The 23828-nt window shown below is 42.7% G+C and overlaps 1 protein-coding gene across 1 annotated transcript in view; it reads right to left on the reverse strand.

Annotated features, from left to right (window-relative positions):
* LOC128734081 (probable ATP-dependent RNA helicase DHX35) overlaps nucleotides 1–23828 on the reverse strand; it is a 33937-nt gene that overhangs the window by 7035 nt on the left and 3074 nt on the right. Inside the window, exon 2 of the mRNA XM_053828081.1 lies at nucleotides 19892–20109. Coding sequence (XP_053684056.1) covers nucleotides 19892–20109 — 218 coding nt within the window. The remainder of the gene's footprint in view (nucleotides 1–19891; nucleotides 20110–23828) is intronic.

The raw sequence follows: 23828 nt of genomic DNA on the forward strand, positions 1-23828 counted from the left end.
AGCCATTCGATGTCAAGTGACTTTAGCATGGGTTTATTCTCTTCTTCTTCTTCTTCAGCAGCATAGAGCCGGGGTGGCTCGTGCTGTTTCAAGCACTCGTCTCCATTCAACTCGGTCTTGGGCCACTCGTCGCCAATTTCCTAGTCGTCTCAGAAGTCGCAAATCGCTCTCGACCTGGTCGAGCCATCGTGCACGTTGGGCCCCCCTGTTCCTGGTGCCGGTGGGGTTGTTGAAGAGGACTATTTTCGCCGCACAGTCGTCCGGCATCCTTACGACGTGTCCGGCCCACCGTAGCCTGCTAACTTTCGCTAGATGTACGATGGGAGTCTCCCCAAGCAGTGCCTGTAGCTCGTGATTCATACGCCTCCGCCACTCTCCGCTTTCAGTTTGTACTCCGCCAAATATCGTCCGCAGCACTTTCCGCTCAAACACGGCAAGGGCGCGTATGTCCTCCGTAAGCAGCGTCACGGCTTCAAGTCCATAAAGAACTACCGGTCTAATAATGGTTTTGTACATTGTTAGCTTCGTGCGGCGGCGTATGCTTCCTGATCGTAGCGTTTTACGAAGGGCAAAGTAGGCCCGATTTCCCGCTTGGATGCGCCGCTGGATCTCCTTACTAGTGTTGTTGTCCGCGGTCACCAGCGATCCCAAATACACGAACTCTTCTACCACTTCTAGTTCGTCGCCGTCAACGGTTACCGTCCGTGGGAGGCGCACATTTGTTTCCTTTGAGCCTCTTCCTTTCATGTATTTGGTCTTCGACGCATTTATTTTTAGCCCAATTCTCCTAGACTCCGCTTTCAGTCTGGCGTAGATTGCCTCCGCCGTCGCAAAGTTCCTGGCAATGATATCGAAGTCATCTGCAAAGCCTAGAAGTTGGCTGCTCTTGGTAAAAATCGTGCCTCTCGTTTCGATGCTCGCTCGTCGGATCACCCCCTCAAGAGCGATGTTGAACAGCATGCAGGATAGACCGTCACCTTGTCTCAACCCTCGTCGCGTCTCGAAGGGACTCGAGAGTGTCCCAGAGATGCGTACAAAACACATCACTCGATCCAATGTAGCTCTGATCAGTCGCGTCAGTTTGTCCGGATAACCGTATTCGTGCATTATCTGCCATAGCTTGTCTCGATCGACTGTATCGTATGCTGCTTTGAAATCAATAAAGATGTGATGCGTGGGCACGTTGTACTCCCGACATTTCTGCAAGATCTGTCGGATAGTAAAAATTTGGTCCGTAGTTGCGCGAGCCCCCATGAAACCCGCCTGATAATTCCCTACGAAACCTTGTGCTATCGGTGACAGCCGGCGTAACAGGATCTGGGAGAGTACCTTGTAGGCGGCATTTATCAGCGTAATACCGCGATAGTTGCAGCAGTCTAGCCGATCACCCTTTTTGTAGATGGGACAAACCACTCCTTCCATCCATTCCTCCGGTAACTTTTCCTCCTCCCAAATCCTCGAAATAACCCAGTGTAGAGCCTTTGCTAGCGTTTCTCCACCATGTTTATAAAGCTCTGCCGGTAGGCGGTCCTTCCCAGCGGCTTTATTGGTCTTCAGCAACCTGATTTCTCGTTTGACTTCTTGGAGATCAGGTGCTAGGACATCACTATCTTCCATGGGCGCTCCTAGGTTAATTTCCGTTCCGCCTCCTTCTGCGACTTCGCCATTGAGGTGTTCATCGAAGAACTGCTTCCACCTGTCGACCACCTCGCGCTCGTTTGTAATTAGATTCCCTCCCTCGTCCCTACACATGTCAGGTTTCGGTGTGTAGCCCTTCCGAGTTTGGTTCACCTTCTCATAAAACTTGCGCGTGTCATTAGCTCGGAATAGTTGCTCCAATTCTTCACGATCTCTGTCCTCCTTTTGGCGCTTTTTTCTCCTCAGGATCGTGGTCAACTTGTTCCTAGCTCGTCGGTACTTGGCCAGGTTCTCTCTAGTGGCAATACTTAGATAATTTTTCCAAGCATTTTTTTTCTCCTCCACCGCTTGTTGGCATTCCCCATCAAACCAATCATTTTGTGTGCTCCGAGGCTCAATACCTAGTGCCGCGGTAGCGGCCTCTCCGATGGCCGAGCGTATTCTGCCCCAACCGTCTTCGAGGTTTGAAGCACCTAACTCCTCGGAAGAAGGCAGTGCCTCATTCAGTACTCGCGCGTAGTTCTCGGCAGCTTGTGGGTTATCTAGCTGCCTGATGTTCAGCCGAGGAGGGCGGCTTTGACGTGCCCGGTATACGGTGGACAGCTTTGAGCGCACATGTACTGCTACTAGGTAATGGTCAGAATCGATATCCGCACCCCGACGGGAGCGTACGTTCGTGATGTTAGAGAAGAACCGGCCCTCTATGAGAACGTGGTCAATTTGGTTCATTGTACGTTGGTCAGGTGATCTCCAGGTGGCTTTGTGGATATCCTTGCGCGGGAAAAAGGTGCTTCGGATCACCAGGCCTCGGGAAGCTGCGAAGTTTATACATCGTTGGCCGTTATCGTTTGTGTCGGTGTGCAGGCTATGGGGTCCTACCACCGGTCTATACATTTCTTCCCTACCGACCTGGGCGTTCATATCCCCGATGACGATCTTGATGTCCCGTGACGAGCAGCTGTCGTACGTTGCCTCCAGCCTCGCGTAGAACGCTTCTTTCTCATCGTCGGGTCTACCTTCGTGCGGGCAGTGCACGTTAATGATGCTATAATTGAAGAAACGACCCTTTATCCTCAATACACACATTCTCTCGTTGATCGCCTTCCAATCTATCACGCGATCCTGCATTCCGCCCAGCACTACAAAGCCCGTTCCCAGTTCGTTGGTAGCGCCACCGCTCTGGTAAAACTGGGCCTTTCCGCCACGTATCTTCCATACCTTCTCTCCTTTGCGACAGATTTCCTGCAGAGCTACGATGCCGAGTTTGCGGGGTTCCAGCTGTTCAATCAGCACCCGCTCGCAACCTGCGAAATTTAGCGATCTGCAGTTCCAAGTCCCGAGTCTCCATTCGTCGTCCTTATTCCGTCGCCTAGGTCGATGCCGAATATTCCGCTCCGAATATGCTTGAATGTTGTTAGTTTGTGTTGTTTAGGTGTGTAGCCGTACTGGGGCAACACTACCGAGTCTCGTGATGGGGCTGCCATCTTATAGTGCCGAGACTCACTACCTCCTTCCCGGTTAGTATACGACCTTAGTTTCCACCGGGGTTGGTTACCCGATCTCCGCTAAGGTTGCTCGTATTCCGGCTGGTACCACGAGGAGGTCGGGATCGGAGTTGCTGGATAAGAGGCTAACGACCACTATGGGGTCTATATTCCGCATTATCCGGCCGTTTACCAACGGTAGGTTTAAGGTTTATTCTCAGGCCCCTCAATTTACCCTTCCTTCGTGCTGAATTCTATATTTGCCCTCTGATGCCTCTTAACAGTGCAAATGTCCCTCCTATAGTTAAGTGTACTGGTCAGAGGTACGAATGAGTCCTCGCCAGGGACGGCTATAATATGGGATAGTGCTGGCAGCGAGGAATAAGTGGGTAAAGTAGATTAAGCTTTGAAGGAAGGGTAAACCCCAATACACGCAAGCACGCATAAAATTTAATAAGCATATCGCTCACTCAATAGCGATTATAGCAAAAAGAAATGCAGTGCAGGTCATACAGCAAACACCCGGGCGATATTACAATAGATCAACTATACTGGTCGCAGTAATGAGTCCACACATGGAAAAAAATGGTTCACAATGCGTAATGTAGCTATTTGTGAACCCTCTTCATGCAAAATGCACTAGAATTCCCATAATGGATCCGGTCGATAGCCAACTGTAAACCACATGGTCCATTTAAGGAAAGCGAACATTCCAATCTGTTTAAAAAATGTGTAAAATATAGAGATTTGCAGAATAAATTGATATTTTTTAGGCTTAATCGAAAGTTACTCGTATTGTAAGTGCCATCGGTTGCGTGTTTGACGTTACCAGTTTAAAATAATTCGTGGAAGAAAACTACAGAAGTACTAACTGGTCCACTAACGATTAATTTACCCTAAATAGTAGAATTTAATTGGAAAGTTTTCATTTTTAAATTAATTTCTGATTTTCAAACTATCAAGCGTTGTCGAATTTATGAAAGGCTAACTTACTGCCACGAAAAGTCTTACTCGTTTAACCAGCTGCAGACGACTGACTCGGCGCAATAGTCAGATCTTTGAACGCGGCCAGAATCTAGGTGAAACCGATGGTGATATTCTCGTTTATCGCGACGGTAGCACAATGTATCGTTGCCGAGATGATATATTGCGCGAGGCATGATGCTGGGATAAGCGATATTCTGTACCAAGGGCATTCAATTCCCACAGAATTGTACCTGTATTCGTGGTTTCATGTGAACCACTCGTTCTTGCCTCTTGGCAGACACCGCCATACTTTTTTTTCGATTACAACTTTCTTTTTATCGTCCTGAAAAACCGATATTCTTACACTCGTGCTAGAGTAAAGAACCTATTTTATGCAGTCTAGTCGTATCACTGATCGTTTTACCTCAGGGACTTATCGTACGCAATTTCAAGCCGATCGAATGGATTGAAAGTGCGTGGTTTTCGTTGGTCGACTGAGTGCTCGTGTATCGATGAATCAATCTTTTACTGTCTCGCGATGGCTAGATGGTCAAATCCGTTCTCACACCGTCCGCATGTTCAAAAGATAATGATCGCACCACCACCTACCTCGGTAGATCTACATCAATGCCTCTTCACTAACATCAACTCCTTCCTAGGACACTTGTAAACGATGCAGAGGATTCCTCGGTCTCTAGTAGCAACCTTAGTACCTTACAATAACTAACATTATTTGCTTTCCTTAATTGACCTGCATGGACGTGGCCAGCTTTGCTATTGATCACTATAAAGACTTGGATCACCAGAATTTGCACATTGAAAATGATTTGTTATTCCCGAGAATCATTTTGTCCTCCCAGTCGTCGTATGTTCGAATCTCGGCAGGGAGAGGCTGTTAGAGTCAATAGGATCGTAGTACTGACCCCGCACTGTCCAGTACTCTAACAGCTGGTTGCGAAGTTTGTCGTAAAAAAACAGAAGGTCAAATTTCGATAACGGAATTAGCACCCAGGCTTTGCTTTGATAATCATTTTGATGGTTCTTCGTACGTTTTCAGCTGATCTAGATAAATCGTGGGCAACACAATGGCGGTCAAACTATGCTATGCTATGATGTTCTTGTCACCTTTGTATATATACGGAATATATTTTAATACGATTTTCTTATTTTTGTACACACCACATACAGGACGTAGTTCTACGTCAAAACTCTACCAGAAAAAATATGTTTGTCATACGTCGTAAAAACGATAAAAACATTATAAGATTACGTTCAGCTAATCTACCCGGTCGTATTTGTTTATAATGGAATTAATGAATCACATCCGTGAATGAGATTAGCAATTAATATTTTCGATAAAGATATCTTGAACAAATGGTTAACTTATCTTATGTCAAATATCGTTGGGACGTTTATCGACTTTGGGCAAAGCTGCTATTTTTTAAGACAAGTGTATCCGATAAGGGTGAAGATAACGCTGGATTTTAGGGTTTATTCTGCGAGGCTTGACGTGATTCGACAAATTTTATATCTGACATTCACTTTTCGTCCGGTATTAGTGTTGACGAATCGAATAACGTGTGAGTTTCAAGATGGATCTTTCGCGGCAGGTGGCTCAATTCACATAATACTGTAGTAAAAGCGAATGGCAGTGCAATGGAACCGATCTTCCAGGTCACTCGCCTTGCAGAATAGGTCACTTATCATTCTACATACGACAAAAATAGACACAATTGAATTGTTTTAAACTTCACATATACACATATATATATTTTTTGCATCTCTCGTTAATTTCCCTTTGCTTAAAAAGCTTCACAACACATCAATAATTCTAAACTCACCGCAAAATCAGTGCACATATACTTTTGATTCCGCCCATCCTAGCCTGCTACTAAATATGCCTATTAATAATTCCCGTGCTATTTGCCTCTCAACTAGCCCATGCTAAAACCTACGTCAGCTCTTTTACGATACAACTGCTGCTCGTGCAACTGTGCCTTGAAGGCTCCATACCGCAAAAATGACGGATGGATTGCGGAAAAGTAGAAAGTGATATTGTATTCGCATCTTGATTTCACCTCTCAATAATAATATACTATCTTCTAAATATATAGAGCTATTTTGCATCTTTCTGTTTTAGATTTAAAAACTAAAAACTAAAAATAGAAAATGTTTTGTTTTTATCTGGTAATTGCAACACTAAACATATGTTTCATCTCTTTATTGTTTGTATTGTATGTCACTTCGTTGAAGGTTTACTTCTGCTACCACAACAAACTGTTGTTTTAGTTTTTTTTTTATTTGGGATTATCTACGTATCCATCACCCACGGATCCGAGCACGAAGGTAGGTAATTAAAAAACACTTCAACAGTCAACGGATAAACTAAACAGATGAACTGTACAAATAGATATAATGAGTTTCTGTCTGTAAGATTGACGAATCAGATGTTTTCCGTAGCACAGATTTTCTGTGCTATCGCTTAAGGCCTGCTTCGTGGCTACTACGGTACAGTATGTATAATAGTATAATTATAATAGTTTCTAAAAAGTTGCTAACGAGTAGGTAATAATAGTAATAATAATAATAATAATTAGTGGGACGTAAGGGATTTTTTCTTCAGGACGCTGAATATGCAGGGTTTCCCATTCTCTGATACTCGCTTAATTTAATCACAACGATGTATTGTTTGCAGTCAGCGATTTATAGATAAAATTTTGCACTCCGAGCAAATGCATTTCAGCCACGCTGATGATGACCAACAGTGTCACAAAGCCGGCGTACTGAATCATGCGCAGGTACTCCCACAATTTATCACAGAAAATGCTCAGCAGCAGGAAATGCAGCAGCGCGTGAACATTGAAGATTCGCCACAGCCAGCAGATGAAAAAGAATCCGGTCGAACGGAAAACCGATTCCTGATGCATAAACTGTGTTGGCGTAACATCTTCTCTTTCGAGCATATCCTGGTATATGGCTATGTAACGATTCCATCCGGTGGAGCTAAGCAGCAGGATTCCACTGTAGCAGAGGACTTTCCGAGCAACTTTTTTGGTGGTTACCTTCACCTTGTACACTACGCCGGATTCGGAGTTTTTAGATTCTGCGACTGGAATGATCGATTGTAACTGCGTGTAGCCTCTTCGTGGAGGATTATTCTTTAGGAAAATGAAAACTCCAATCATCAGCGCAATGCAGCCTAAACCATCGCAGATTCCATCAATGTAGTAACCCGCCGAACCAATGTCCGAGCGTTCTCCTCGAATGTGTTTCTTTGCCCGTGCAACGTGTCCATCTAAATCGTCCAAAAATGTTCGAAACTGGAACAGCACCACACCGATTCGACGATAACCTAACGAATCCGAGGCTATCATCCGTCCGGAAGCAACCGCTACGAACACGTGGAAGAATGATATCATGTTAGGGGTAATTATATCGCCTTTTGAAAACCCAGCCAAATTATCGGCTATTGTTGCCAGTGGTGCAAAGAGATAGTGATTGGCATGGTCGAGCATCATAGCTTTTACGGTAACGTCGCACAAGGGGTTAAGATCACACGACACCCAAGCCACATCCTCGTACCGAGCAGCCTCCGAAAGCTGCGGCTGTCGATGTGGAATCGCTGATGTAACGTATGCCGACGAGGAAGAGACCATGGGTAAGGTGGGTTTCAGCACGGTACTGCCATTCAGCAGGCGAATCTCATTGTCACGAATTGGATAATCCTGGATACGAATGTACAGATTCACATCCATCCAAACGAAGAAGATGATCATTAGGAAGAGCAAAGTCAGCAAAATTTTGCTGATTTGCGAACTGGGACCAACCATGGTGTAGGATTGATTGTTGGAAATCACAGGTTACAATTGTTTACGATATACTCTAGCGCCAAGCCAGGCTAGACTCACTCGAACCGCCAGTTGTGTAATACCACGCGCGCGCTCGGTACGGAAAGGTTCTATCCGCTCTAAGTTGGCAAGTGATACTACTGCGATGACTAGGTGCGGGAAACTATTCGGATCTCGAGGGGACAGCACTCTACAGCCCGACTACGGCCACACTCTGAAAAGGAAGAGAGAGAGAGAAAGAAAAAGAACCACTGTCAGTGCTGTCGTACGTGTACTAGATTTACTTGGTTGCATGTCCTTTCGGTGGGCCGTAATGGAGCGTGCAAAGCGATAACGGGATGGGAAGTAATGAAATGGTGATGGCATTTAGAAAATATGGAAGGCTTGCTTTCGCGCTTCAAGCACTGGCGGCGGGCATTACTATCGTATTCTAGGGAAACGTTACATTGGATAACATCAAATGTTGGGTTTTTCATAATTGAATTTATTTTATATCAAGCGGGAAATAATTCATTTTTCCCGACAAGCGATGGACGCTCAAAATATGAAATATTCAAATGTGCTGAGCTTTGATGAAGTGCACATAAACTAACGAGGCAGGTGAACAGCAGAACAAATATAATTTCAAAGGACGACGTTAATGCTTCCAGGAAAACTCCACGAAGAGAAAGAATTAAGGATAACCGATTCATTGTCGTAAATTATGCCAGCGAGCGCAAATAGTAAACTACCGAAAGGGCAACAACGGAATACATTATTTCGATTTGAAAAAATAAAGGAATTGCATCACAAATAGATTTTAATGGAGCTTTATGACTGAAGTGTTGGCGATCCGTTTAAAAAGAATAAGCTATATTTATCGATTTACCAATAAAGCAACTATACAATTCTCTCACTGGCGGCAATTGCGTCAACCATGCATCCGAAGCTTGATATGCTAAATTGTATAACAAGCTGCAAACATTTTTCCGTCGATGCATAGCTACATGTACCCAAGGTTTCATAAAATGGAAATCAGCTTTGCCGTTCATATCCACACATTTTGTATTCAATGTAACTCAGCGCAATTTAATGCTGTTCTTTTTCGCTTTATGTAAAGGTATACACGGCACCTTCCTTCACCATTCGTCTCTAGTAGCTGAAAAAAGGGATCAAACTATTGTACTGGCACTCATTGGTCCGCGGTATTAGAGAAAAGTGTGATTCATACCACTATTGGAACACTTTGTAAGTGAATATAATGTGACATAGTTGTAAAGCTCTTAAAGTTCAAACAAAAGATTTTTTTCAATTTTTTAAATCAATCTATAAAGTTTTTGTTTGAAGGATTTATAACAAGACCACCAGCTCTGTTGACAATGCATTTTTATATAGGAGGGAATTCCTTTTTTTTTTTTTTTTTTTTCCTTTTTTTCGGGTTATCCAACTGGTCGCTTAATAGCGTATAAAACTCTGCGCTGGGCCCTTTTGTGTTGTCAACAAAGTGTCAGGGAGACCTCAAACATCAATTCTACCTGACGAGACAGGCACTGGCGCCCACTAAAACACAGGTAGAGCCCCAAGCATAGCCGTCACGCCTATACCCGCAGGCGGAGGCGTTTCGGCCCTGCGCGGACTCCACGAACTGACTCTAAGATCTCTCTGCCAAAGGCCGGAATGTCATATTTTAAATATAATGATGATGATGACGATGATGATGATAATGATGATGATGAGAAGAAAAATAATAGATCGAATTTGTAAATGTGCTTTGGACTTTTTGTACCACTCGAGTTGCAATACGCGGTATAGTGAAGAAGTGGAGAATTCGTCAGCCCCGCCTGACACTGGTCTTCCCGCGCGCCCGCTTTTAGTTTTCCAACATAAACAACCACAAATGAACCAATAGATAAGACAAATTTCGGAGCAACTCGGATCAACTTATCAGGGCAAATTTAATCTTTCATCCCCTTAGCATTCACAATGCATTCCCACGATACAAAGTAAATTGAGCGCAGCACAAGCTGGACGTTCGCGGTAGTCGACAGAAGCTTCAAAATATAGAGACTCGCCCGCCGAGACCAAAGTGCTGTAAAGCTCTTGGCTTAAACGTCTCTTTAAGACTCGACCCCTTCCCATAGACAGAGCCCGCGGGCAGCCATCAGAGCTCAGGACAGCCACGGGGCCAGTGCAAAAATCCTACTCTATCTAGCAGCACCGCCTAGCCGAAACTTGAACACGCGACACGAATTGACCTAATTTTCCCATCTGCTACCTAAGAAGTGCTATTACCCGTAATCATTACAGAGTGGTCCTTCGGCATCCAATCGGATCTGGTATCCCGCTTACATCCCCTTACTAACCCTAAGCCTCCGACCAACTGAATCAATCCGACATTTTTCGGAGATATTTGTGACAGTTGTTATAAACAGGGATGAATCCCAGAAAACTTCATCTATTGTCAGAGATCCCCATACTGGCCTTATTCTTAAACGGAATAAAAGCACTTTCTGAACAACGCAACAATCACATTTGGTAAATTTTTACCCCGAGTCCCACTTGAAATCACAAAAGTATTTTGATATATACCCACATTCAGAAGTAAACGTGACCGCTGTTCATTTACTGATTAGTTAAAAAGCCCTACACCACGACAAGGTTCAGTTTTATCGTAGGGAATTTTTTAAATCAATCTATAAAGTTTTTGTTTGAAGGATTTATAACAAGACCACCAGCTCTGTTGACAATGCATTTTTATATAGGAGGGAATTCTACCAGTAAATCACTGTTACCAAAACTGATAGCAATTTCCAACAAAAATCCAAAGAACAAAAGATTAGAAAACTTCAAGAAACGAGATCAGAATATTATACTGAACCTCACTTTAACTCTTGATCGCCCTAGGCTTGGCTACTGATTGAATCATACCTCTGCTTGTCACCAGAAAAGTAAAAATAGCAGCAACGAATGTCAACAAAACTATCAATGTTCGGATTTGAATAACCAATGTGTCCACACCATTTTCCGTCATTACAAGCCTAGTTCCTATGGGTAAGCAAGCATGCCATGTACACCGCCTCCTCTTCGGCAGGTTTGCCCATAGGTAATTCTATTTTCAGTCGGCTGAATACCAGTCGGTCGGTACACACTGGTCGACTGTTTGCTCTTGCTCTGACGTCAGCTTTCGTGGTGCCTTTTTGTCAGGAAATAGGTGGACACGAACATTTAGTAATATGCCGGAACGTGCATTACGTGACACGAAAGCGCAACAAACCGTTTCGTGAGCGACGGGAAAGGCGAGACAAGTGGGTAGTGGTCATCATTAAGTTCAAGTTAGTTCCATCAAAATTCAATGCAATCAAACTTATTGAGAATTCTTTTCAACGTTTAATTTATTTATTGCGTCATCCGCGGCGATGTGAATGCTCGATTAGAATTACAAATATACAATCCACATTGGCTTGGTTTTAGTCTTGATTGTTCGGGTTACCGTCGATCTATTGTTAACAAGAGGTACTGGAATAGAGCTTTTCGAATTATCCTGTTACTGAATGGATTTTCCCTGTCAAGGCGTCGTTGGATAGTTGAGTTGTTTATCATTTTTTTGATATCATTGAAAGCGCGCCTCTCAATTTTTTTTATTGTTTCGCGTGATGTGTAGCAAGTAGTGCCATCTTGTTGAAAACCACATACCGGCCAGTTTCGATGTTTGCGGTTGGAGGAAAAACGCTCCATCGACAACAATGCGGTGGCCATCTTTGTTTTTGGAAATATACAGACTCATGACTTCGTCGCCTCATAAACTGCACCAATCAGTGCATTTTCTGGATGCATTGACAACTCTTTCATTACCTGTGGCTACTCATCATATCAAACAAGACAATTCTGTCCGTTAACGAATCCATTCAACTGGAAATGAGAAGCCACTAAACAGATTTCGGTACAAAAGTAGCTGGGTGAGAGGATAACACAACAACACTCGATGGGAGGGTTCCATCGCACATTAGCAGTCGGCCCGAAAACTATCTTAATAGCTTTACGGCGAAGTTCATAGTTTTCTCAGTCAGCAAAGTAGCCGGCCCGGCGTCAACCCTCTAACTATGCATGTATTACTAATTTGAAAAATTATTGAAAAGTTTTAAGGCCAAATATTTTCCGTATTACCGCCTCGCTTTATAACCACAGACGATCATTATGTGAACCAAATTATACCAAGCTGATCTAATCTCATACTAACGTAACCAATTGATAATAACAAACACCAAGCTAATCGTTTGCAAACAAAACGATGTAAGTACTATGGTATAAAGAAAAAAGAACTCTTTTTGGGTGTACAGCGGAGCAGCAGCGATAACAGCATCGGTAGATCCGAATACTGATCCACATCTTCGGGATTGGCAGTGTGGTGACTGTGTGACGCTCTTGTAAACGATCCATTACGTTAGGGTCATGCCATAGGTGAACTGTGTTGTCCCATCTAGTCATGATTAAATCCCTAAATTTTTACCCAATCAGCACATTTTTGGCACTTTTAGTTGAAGTAACTTATTTACGACTGAAATTGATTCTCAATCAGTTGCCACAACTGTTTTATAACAACTGTGCTAGTGGGGTAAGCGAAATGCAACCATCCATTGTGCTTGCAATTCCTCAACCAAAAAAGAATGCTCTATCTCTATAAGTATTACCGAAACCGACCAAAACCGGAACAGATAAAGTCATCGAAAAGTACCGCCTGAGGCAGCAATTAGGCTAAACCCTACGCTAGCTCTGTCGCTAGCATAGTGGTAACTGGAACGAACGGTGTTCGATGGTCGTCCTGGTTTTGCAGGTGAAAATGGGACAGTTTCTATGATTATACTTTTGGAAATTGCGAATATTCTAGTTATATTTATTCGCTTGATAATTGACTCTTTACACTTCGCCGAAAAGTACCTATCAGCCATCAACGCCGATATAACAAGTTGGAGTTATACCTTACACAATTTTTCATCACCAAAGTAAATGTGAAATAGACGACTTTCAACAGAGTGACAATTTGACAAGGCATTACTTACTTAGGTTGCTTGCCGTCCTAAGACAAAGCCTGTTGAACAAAGTTTCTCTATGTAACTCGGTTGAGGGCTACCGCTCTCCAATTCCTCGGACACCGAGTACTTTCCGCCAGATCACCTGGTCTAAACATCTTGCTCGCTGCGCTCCTGGTCGTCTTGTTCCTACCGGATTTGAGGCGAACACCATCTTTGCAGGGTAGTTGTCCGGCATTCTTGCAACATGTCCTGCCCTTCGCATCCGTCCAGCTTTAGCCACCTTCTGGATACTGGATTCAACATAGAGCTGTGCGAGTTCATGATTCATCCTCCGCCTCCATACTCCGTTCTCCTGTACGCCGCCGAAGATCGTTCTTAGCACTCGTCGTTCGAAAACTCCGAGCACTCGCAGGTTCTCCTCGAGCATTGTCCATGTTTCATACCCGTAGAGAACAACCGGTCTAATAAGCGTCTTGTACAGGGTGCACTTTGTACGGGGACTTAGTCTGCTCGACCGCAATTGCTAGTGGAGCCCATAGTAAGCACGACTTCCGCTGATAATACGCCTCCGAATCTCACGGCTGGTATCATTGTCCGCCGTTACCAGTGAGCCAAGGTAGACAAATTCATCGACTACCTCAAACTCATCGCCGTCGATCAATATACTACTGCCCAAGCGGTGTCGTTCGGCCTCCGTTCCGCTGGCCAGCATGTACTTTGTTTTAGACGTATTTACCTAGTTTACCCCAATTTTTTCTGCTTCGCGCTTTAGTCTGGTGTACTGTTCAGCTACCTCCACAGATGTTCTGCCGATAATATCCATGTCATCGGCAAAGCAGAAGAATTGACTGATTTGTTGAATATCGTGCCCCGCGTGTTGATATCCGCTCGGTTCATAACACCTTGTAGCGCTATGTTAAACAGCAGGCATGAAAGACCATCACCTTGAAGAAGTCCTCTGTGTGATTCGAATGAACTTGACAATCCACCCGAAATCCGAACACAGCACTTTGTACCATCCATCGTAGATTTAGTCACTTTGATGAGCTTCCTGAGGAAGCTGTTCTCGTCCATGATTTTCCATAGTTCTTTCCGGTCGATGGTATCATATGCGCATACGAACATACGAATAAATGATGCGTGGGAACTCTGTATTCACGGCCCTTTTGGAGGATTTGCCGCAGTGTAAATATTTGATCCGTTGTAGACCGACCTTCGACGAAGCCGGCTTGATAAGTTCCCACAAATCTATTCGCAATTGGTGATTGACGGCGGAAAATGATTTGGGACAGCACTTTATAGGCAGCATTGAGAACGGTGATCGCTCGATAGTTCTCACAGTCCAACTTGTCGCCCTTTTTATAGGTCGGGCAGATAACCCCATCTTTCCACTCCTCAGGTAGCTGTTCCGTATCCCAAATTCTAACAATTAGTCGGTGTAGATAAACGGTCAGCTTTTCCAGCTGACTTGTTGTTCTTTAGCTGCATGATGGCCTCCTTAACATCGCCTATCGTTGGGGCTGGCACCTCTTCCCCGTTTGTTGCACCGTCGAAATCGCTTTCCCCGCCGCCATGGCTCTGCGCCTGGGCGCCATTCAGGTGTTCGTCGAAGTGCTGCTTCCACCTATCGGTCACCTCGCGATCGTCCGTCAGAATACTGCCAGTCTTATCCCGACACATTTCGGCTCGCGGCACAAAGCCTTTGCGGGATCCGTTCAGTTTCTGGTAGAACTTTCGCGTTTCCTGAGAACGATGCAGCCGCTCCAACTCTGCATATTCCTGCTCTTCCAGGTAGCGCTTTTTCTCCCGAAAGATTTGGCTTCGCTGCATCTTCTTCTGTTTGTGTCTTTCCACGTTCTGACGTGTGGCACTGCGCATCTTGGCGCATTTGACAAGGCATTAAAAAGCTGTTACTGATTGTGATGTCCACGTACATGACAAGTTCAAGGAAGACACGAATTGGACCTCAGCTCTGACATCTATGGGCGCTCGATGGTGGCAGACTATGAAGCACACGATGGAATTTAAACGTCACAACTGGAAAATCACAACACTTACATCGCTTACAAAAAATGAACTGAGGAGTTACCTGGAAGGAGAGTAAAATAAAGATCTGACTCTTCCAAGTCCAAATAGCGGCTCAAACAGCGTCTGTGTCAGAGCGAACAAATGAATACGAAATGCTGTATACCGCAAGCTATACCTAAGATATTGTGCCCATCAGCAGGCTCTAATTATGGCGATCTCGGTAAGGTAGTATACCGAAACTTTCATTCACCAAGAACGACGAAAATGGAAATACGAAACGGATTAATCGGTATAAGAAGTGGCAAAGAATAAGAAAACGATTAATGGATAACGATTGGTAAATCGGTACCTGAAATGTGCGAACTCTTCATGAAGCTACTCAAAGCCAGCATTGCTGCTCTTCAGGAAGTTCGGTTACTAAATTTCAAGGAGAAAGGCAGCTCCGTGCAGTAGACCCTACAGCAGGCTCTTCTTTCAAGTACCACATCAACTACAGGGGCGATAATTAGACAGAATGTGGAGTCGGCTGACGTTGGGAAAACAAAAAAGCAACGAGTTGACTGGTGGAGGTTTGAAGATGACCATATGAGTGCTAAGAATTAAAGGCAAGCTCCTCAAGTACAGTGGAATCAACGTCTACATACCGACAAAGGATAAATCCAATGATGTTCAGGACCAGTTCTACGCCAGGTTCGAGAGAACCTTTGAACAGTGCTCAAAGCATGACGTAAAATCATCATCGAAGATTCAAATGCGCAGAACGGGAGCTAAGAATTCATCTTTCCTGTCATCGGAAGACATAACCTTCATCAGTCGGCCGATGATAACGGTCTAAGACTCATAAACTTTGTCGTGGTCAGAGTATTAACCATTTGTAGCACCTACTTCGCATGTCTGAAAATATAACACCATATATGGAGGAGTTCAAATGGAGCCCTAGCTTTTAGATCGATTCTGATTGGTCTTGATGGACGGTCGACACTTTTCGGATGTCACGTCAGGCGCCAGAAAGCTTGATCAACAAACCACAGAACACAGAGGACAGAGAAGAGATTCGCCAGCAACGACGCACGGAGTATCTACAAAATTGTAAGGAACTGGAATTTTTCCATACCTTCGACGTAAAACGATACTGCTTCCAAGCGGCCAAGTGGAAGGAGCTCTTCCAGACGCTATTGAATAGAGAAATAAATATGGAAAATAGCAGGAAAAGCATAAGAATTGTGACCAAAGTCAAATGTTGGAGCCAACAACACCATAGAACACAGACCCTCAACTCTCAATTGATCAACCAAAAATTCAACGCAATCTGATTAACCGGAAACACAGGTGTACCCACTTAGTAATTCCATGATCAAAAGTGCTCCGATTTTCCTCAAACTTCATATACTTGTATCTTTTCTGAAAATTTTAAACCTGTTTTGTTTCATTTGGCGCCTAGGGCGCCGCCTCCTGATTTCGGGTGGTTCTAAGAATCTTCATTTGTACCATGAGACCTATTTTTAAAAATTCATAACTTTTGAATCACTCGCCCGTTTTTAATAGTTTTTATAGCAAACGAAAAGTATGTTAATGAGCTTCTAAATAAAAGTTTGCGTTCTAACCTTAATGAGCTTTAGTGCAAAATATTGAACTGAAACCCAAATTTTTACATTATTGCAAAAGTATTGAATTTTAGTATTTTCTTGAGCTGTTGCCCTAAAAAGTCAAGTTTTTATATTTTTTTCTAAAAATCGGAGATTTTTTACATAACATATCAAAAAATTAGAAACGTTCATTTTCATGTTCTGGATATAATTTTTTAAATGCTTATGATTGGAATCACCCTAACTCAATGGAGAGCTAAGCCAAGCCAAGCCAAGAGGGCCAAGCAAAATAGGGATCTAATATTTCAGATAAGGAACAAATATGCAAATTTTAAACCAACTCGGAGCACATTTTGTCATAGAAATGGGAAATGGATATACCTGTACCCGGTTGATCAAAATCGGGGTATTAGACTTTGACGGTCCAAAACACAATTTTTTTCCTGTCAAGTTTCTATATAAATGATTGAATTTACTCAAATTCGTCTAAATAACGAGGATCAGGAGCCTTTTGACATTTTTTCAAGTAAAACGTACCGAAATCGAAACTTAAAATATGAAAGGGGTGCAGGTGTACCCGGTTGATCAATAGAGGGTTAAGAAAGCAATTCCGGGAGTAAAACTTGCAGACTCATCATCTGTTTGTGGACTTTGAGGCGGCGTACGATTCAATCAAGTGAAATGAGGAGCTACGTAAGAATAATCATACGTAAGAATAGTGGGTAAGACTTTCGCCATCGACTAAGCATTTTGACTTCTGAGACGACTGCGAAATAAGCGACAAGTGGCCAAAGATCGAGTTTAATGAGACGACAGCTTGAAACAACAGCGATTACGACCTCAGTCGCTTTCATGACGTTGGATGGACTGGAAACTTAGGGATGCACTCTCTAATCTACTGCTCAACATTGCCCTGGAAGGTGCAATAAGAGGAGCAGATGTGGAAAGGAACAAGACAGTTATCACGAAATGCCACATGCTTTCTTTTTAGTTTTGCGGAAGACGTCGATATCTTTGGAGGTTATTTAGCCTCACCACTGTTGTCTTAGCTAATCTCTGACAATTTACCGATTGTTGCTTTGACTGTAAGTGATCATAATTTTCGTCGGATTGTATGACACTTTTAACACTTTTAGACATCACGGGTTAACACTAGTCAATCCAGTTGCTTTACTTAACCGATTTTTTCGCAATTTCGATAATGCTCTCGACAAGTGTAGCTTCAGGACCAGACTTTTGTAAAGCAAATTTGGTGGGCCTATGGCAATTTTTTGCTATTTTACATTGGTATCGAAGTTCCGCAGATTAATAAAATTGTGTGCTGTGTGATTTTCGCTTATATTCCCGTATAAAATGACTAAAAATGCATATCTAGGTTAATCGAAATTTAGACATTCCGCCTAACGGATACCTTGCAAAAAGTTGCCAATTTTCCAAGTAAATCTTTAGCCGGGCATGTGATCGACTTTGAAATTAGGAGTTACACCGAAGACCGAATTTTTGGCAAAAATAATTATTGAAATGAACTTATGAAATATCATCAAAAGCCTATATATTGTTGCTTGTGCCATGCCTAAGTACTTTCGTGATCTCATCTAGCGCTTGACACTAGTCTTCACTGCAGATGTCCTCAAATTTTTTGTCAGCAAATTCGTCCTTGAGTCCAACTCAAGCCACTTTTGCGGCGTTTAAATCACTCAAAACGCTGTGTTCTTGATAGAGCAGAAAAGAACAATCCGCAATATTTGAAGACGTTTTGCATGTTTCCTGAGGTACCCAAGGAAGCAACTTAGAATTGCTGCTGTTCAAAATAAATTATCGATTTTCCGCCATCTGGCTGTTGTGCGTTTTATACTGACAATTTGGAAATATCTATGATGATTAGCATATCTAACTGACGCATTTGAATATATTTTCCTTATCAAACAAATTGGAAGGCAAATATTGAGGCAGCTGGCCAATACTGCCAATTGTTCAGGTTGAAGCGAAAAGCTGTTAGGTAGACAGCCATTGTATGCTTTAACGCAAATGAAACAGCTTATCACCGTCACGTTTCAGTCGTGTGCAGTCTGGTCTATAATCGACAAGCTGGCAAATGGATACCGTTTGCAAATGTTTGTCAAAAATACCCTTATCAGCGCAGAGATGCTAAGGGTAGGAATGCCAGTCCGTTGAGTTGGAGACTTTGGAGAGATGTTCAAAAGCTCAAGCTGTGTTTATCATCAAACTGAGTAAACTGACGTAAAACATCGAAAGTCCAGTCAAAAGCTCAATATCTAATCTTTGTGACCTTGGGCCCTATTCTCAGTTACCTCACCTATAATTTTCAAGTGAGAGCACAATTTACGATTCTCAAAAGGGCTTGGATGACGCGGATCACCTTAGTGAATGTAGCTAGTTTGTAATGTCACTTTGAATCCGATCAAATTACTATTACAAATAGAGAAATAAACAAAATAAGAAATAGACAAATGGTGCGCAAAACAAAATCGTTTCAGACCGATTCGTGAGTTCGTATGAAATACCTCTACTGGGAGGGTAAGTACCGAAAAAAAGCACGTTTCTATAGTCAGTGTTATCAATCATTATTCCCAATTAGCAGCCCCATACCTTTGGGGAATTCCTGTCTGCTTCAGATAACCATCACCGGCATGTTATCAGTTCTGACGAATTGGTACCATCGCCAAATACCTATTTCATTATTTGATAACGCTAGCATGACTTGTATTCGGTAACTAAGGCGGTTTCATGATTTTCAAATTTTTCAACACAAAACAAGATTCAAACCGGCAGGTGAACCTGCCTTATTTTAATCATAAACCCATATTCATTTAGATGACTGGTGCAGTTTGGAAGTTTTTTCGGCTTCAAATAGATCACTGAGAAAGTCAAAATGTCCATACTTACAACCTGTTATTTTCTTTGCTCATCAGTTTTTACCAGTAGAACTCTAATAACAGTCGTTTTTTCTTAAGGTATTATTATTATATTTTATTTAAGACACTTTACCACTGTTTGTGGCATTTGTGTCTATCTTAAAGTATGTTGTGACTCATTCATTCGTTAACTTTTGCTTTTTTATTTTTCTGGTGAATTTTACGCCTTGTTTTTGAGTCGCAGTGCGTACTGTCACATAATAATTAACATACAATATAGTAATAGCACCACAAATTTGTATCTCATAATAACTGGCTGAGCGAAATAATGCAGGAAAATTTATGTTTGCATGGAATGACATCACTTTGCAGTCATGCATCCGATTTTTTCACCTTAATGAATGACAAAGCGACACCAACAGACAACAGAACGAAATAATACCAAAACAAACATACCTGTGGTACTTGTGTGCTTTTGCCGGAACCGGTTTCGCCGACCAGCACCAGCGTCTGGTAGTTCTCAAGGCAGTAGAGGATCTGGTCGCGGTACTGCCGGATCGGAAGACGTTCACGCTGTGCGGCAAGGTTGAGCGAGTGATGCGCGTTGAACACGAACGAGGTTACGTGATCATCGGATGGGGCTGCGTCACGTTCTGATGAGAAGGAATCGTCATCTGAAAGAAATTCGGAGCGGGCAAAAAAAAAAAAACAAAACAAAACAGTTGCTCAGTAATATGGTTCGATAAGTCGGGGATAGATGAATGTTGTCTCAGGTGTATGGCCATCTGCGGGCGTTTTGAAAAGACTCGAGGGTAATATTCCATTTTAGTAGGCGGATTAGCAGATAAGAATTGTGACCGTGCAGAAGAGTTGTACTTTAACCCAGCTGCAAAGATAGGTAGCTGGCCGTAACAGATAACAAGAATCATATAATTTAAAATAAAATTAAATAACAACTACACCATACGATATTAAATTTATATACAAATAAGATATTAAAAATAATCGAATCAACGATCAGGTCAAGGTTAAATGAATCAAAAATACTACGAAATTCAATCACAACCACCGCGTGCTTCCTGCTCGAACGGGCGATGACAAACAATTCGCGAGCTTAACGTACAATTCGTAGCACTAAGTCATTGCCCTGGCGTGTGTCAATCGGTGACAATCGGTGACAATCAGCGACATACCGGCGCGAAGAAAAACTTTAATACCACTTCACTCCGGCGACCGGTGGTATAGCCCTGAACTGACGCTATTCGGTGCCACCACACGCTTGTGCTAATGATGCATCATACGATGTTGAATGATTTGATTGTTTGTAGTACATAGGCACATGGCATGTAATACAACCGGGTGTAGCACACATAAAATGATTTGACTGAGCTGCAACCGTGTCGGGCAGCAACCGCGAGGTTAAACGCGGTATGTACAGCTGGTGCCGCCGTAACACTGACAGGGCCTGGCCCGGCAATGATAATAGATCCCGCCAATGGGAACGTTATCTTGCCAGACCGGTTGACTGTTGATTGTGAGTCGGCGTGTGGACGTGTGTGTGTGCGTGTTTGTACACATTAGATAGGGCAGTAAATATTCGCAAATCTGCAAACATCGTTGAACGGACTATAAGGTATTTCGCGTATAGCAAGAAAAGAATCTATTTCATACAATTTTTGAGGGATGGCAGAGAACACCCGGCTGATTGTTTTGATAATCTTTTGATTTGAACAGTATTTTATGAAGCCGAGTTGTCTCGCCGAAATTGAAACTGTGTGCAAAAGATCGTAGAACCTTATTTGCATAGGCTTTCCGGGTTTGCTTGAAAGGGTCCACGCCATCCCTATGACGTTTATTCTAGGCTCTCCTGTATCGCTCCATTAGTTCTACGAGATGAGAGTTCCACCATGGTGTTCCTCTAGTCAGCTTAATAGTTTTTAGCGGACAAGCTACCTCAAAAGTTTCCTGTTTCTGTTTCTGTTTGCAGCACAAGGTGGGGCAGTTAGAGCCAAGTCTGTCCAGGGCTGAGATAAGGTGGTTGTGATAATGTTAAAAGAATCCGTGCGGATTACGCTAGCTCCATAATGTATTGGTGATTATGGATTAATGGGCGGAAGAAGAGTGACAGAACTTGGCTTGATATAATTGTGTGCTTGGTCAATATAGCATAAGATGGCTTGTACTTATCTTGTTTTCTCCTTCCTTTGTTTGTTTCCTCATCTTGTTCGTAGTCAATCTTGATTAAACCTGAAGCAGGCTCCACGCCGGCCGTCCTCTCCATCGTTGTCACCAGTGTGGTCATCTGTGGCTGGTCTCTTGCCTCCCCTCACAGCAACATTATTGTTGCCGTGAGAAGAAGCGATAGAGATCAGGCAGAAAAGAAAAGAAAAGAAAAGAGGAATTTTTTAGTCAACATGTTGATTGCAATTTTCAAGTTAGTAATATCACGAGAATTCTATGTCTGTCCATCACCTATGCTACTACCGACTAACTACTCGCTAGGCTGGACGCTACTCATCTCCCAAATACCCATGTCATCACGATTGACCCAGCGCTGTTCCACAACCTATGCTCATTAAAAGCCACAGCCGCCTCTTTATCTCCCATCTTTGCAGTATTGTAGCTGATGGCGTAAATTTTCGAATATTTTGTGCGGAATATTATTCAAGAGCAATATTATCGCTCAGAACTATCGAAAAACTACTTGAACTTCCGAAAAATAGAGCAGATGCGATATAATGGGGACTGGTACTCGCTCGTATTATTCCCGGTGGCATTAATTGCATATTTGTAGCGGTAGTCAACCGATTTGTCGGTATGCTCTTCAGACCGTGGTCAATTGAAATGATTCTGTAACTAAGAAGGGATGAGGTGGATCAAAAAGAACTTCACTTGGAGATATGTATATATGCCGTGTTAGGTCTTAAGTGCAAGCTGTCACTAAAGCAAGACTTAATAAGATGTTAACGACGTTGATAATTCTGTGAGGATGGTATTGAATCGAAAAATAAATCCTCATACCACGGCCATATATTATGTACTATGACCCCATTTTAGGAAGTGGAAATGATTGAGGACAGCCCTTCGCTATCGCTTGAATCAGCCAGAGAATCGAATACCTGTTTTTACTTGAAGAAGTTTTAACTCTAAAAAGATTTAGTTAGAAATGGAATTTCAGTTGAAGTCTGCCAGCATTGGGCAATGGACAGAACAAGATATATATCGAAGCTATAAATCTTTTCGAGTGATCCACTAAGTCCGACCGCGACGACAGCCGCAAGAATGGAGAGGAGCAGGCCGCCGGTGAGTTGCCACCGTTCGACTTGATGGACTCTCCGACAGAGGCTCATCAGCATTAGGAAGGCCCTTGGGAGACAAACAGCGTCATACATGATCATTTTATGTTGTTAGTTGAATACCGTTAACGCGGTTAGTCACAAGACATGCAAATCATTCTAATAAAGGAGGGAAATAAGAAAAAAAAAATTATAATTACATCCAAAACAATACAATAGAGGTGACAGTAACAGCAACGATAGCAATATTAGTAATAATAGTAATAGCATAGGAAACTGATACAGGAAACACAGCTACTGACTATAACTTCCTGCCCATTAATAATTGTAATTTGGCAGCATAGGTATAAGAATTTCCGACTCATCATAGAACACTCAAACATATATTCATTCGTACCTATACACCCATGCACACTCATACATGCATACACATGTATACATGTACGTGTGTGTATATTTTTCAGTGCTGTGCTGTCCATAATCGCATAACAGCCACAAATTCTATGGCAATCTCATAGAAAATGTCTCGATTACGCAAATAAAGACATCACATCATTTTTGAACACTCGTTCGTTCTAACTAGCGATACATTTTAATTTTCATGAGTAAGTCAAAATCTCATGAATGATGGGTAGGATTTGGTTTCAGTTTTCTAGAGAAATTTCTGTGTATACCAGCAATTCATCTAGGGAACCGAGTAAGCCCTCCCGGTGCTTCGGCCCAAACGGATTGAATTTAAAATCAAATCCGTTCGATTTCGCTCCATTCCGCTTTACGAGACACATGCTACACATAAAGCTAAATTATGCAATACTACATACTACACATATATCCAACTTAAACTATAAACATTCTACATGCGGAACTAAGAATTTTTAGGTCGTTTGGCCGAAGTACGCGTCAAACCACCTACCCATGGGAGGGAACAAGCTACCTCAAAAGTTTCCACAATTAAAGATGTTTTGAGTCGATTGATGACTCAATCGTCGAATCGAATCCTTAATAACATTTGAACCTCGAATGGCGAATACTGTACGAACGGCGATGAAATCCTGCAATGTCTCTTTTATAGTCATTTTTTGAACTGTGTGGAAGCT

Source organism: Sabethes cyaneus, chromosome 2, assembly GCF_943734655.1.
Source record: "Sabethes cyaneus chromosome 2, idSabCyanKW18_F2, whole genome shotgun sequence".
In the NCBI taxonomy this organism is placed as follows: Eukaryota; Metazoa; Arthropoda; class Insecta; order Diptera; family Culicidae; genus Sabethes; species Sabethes cyaneus.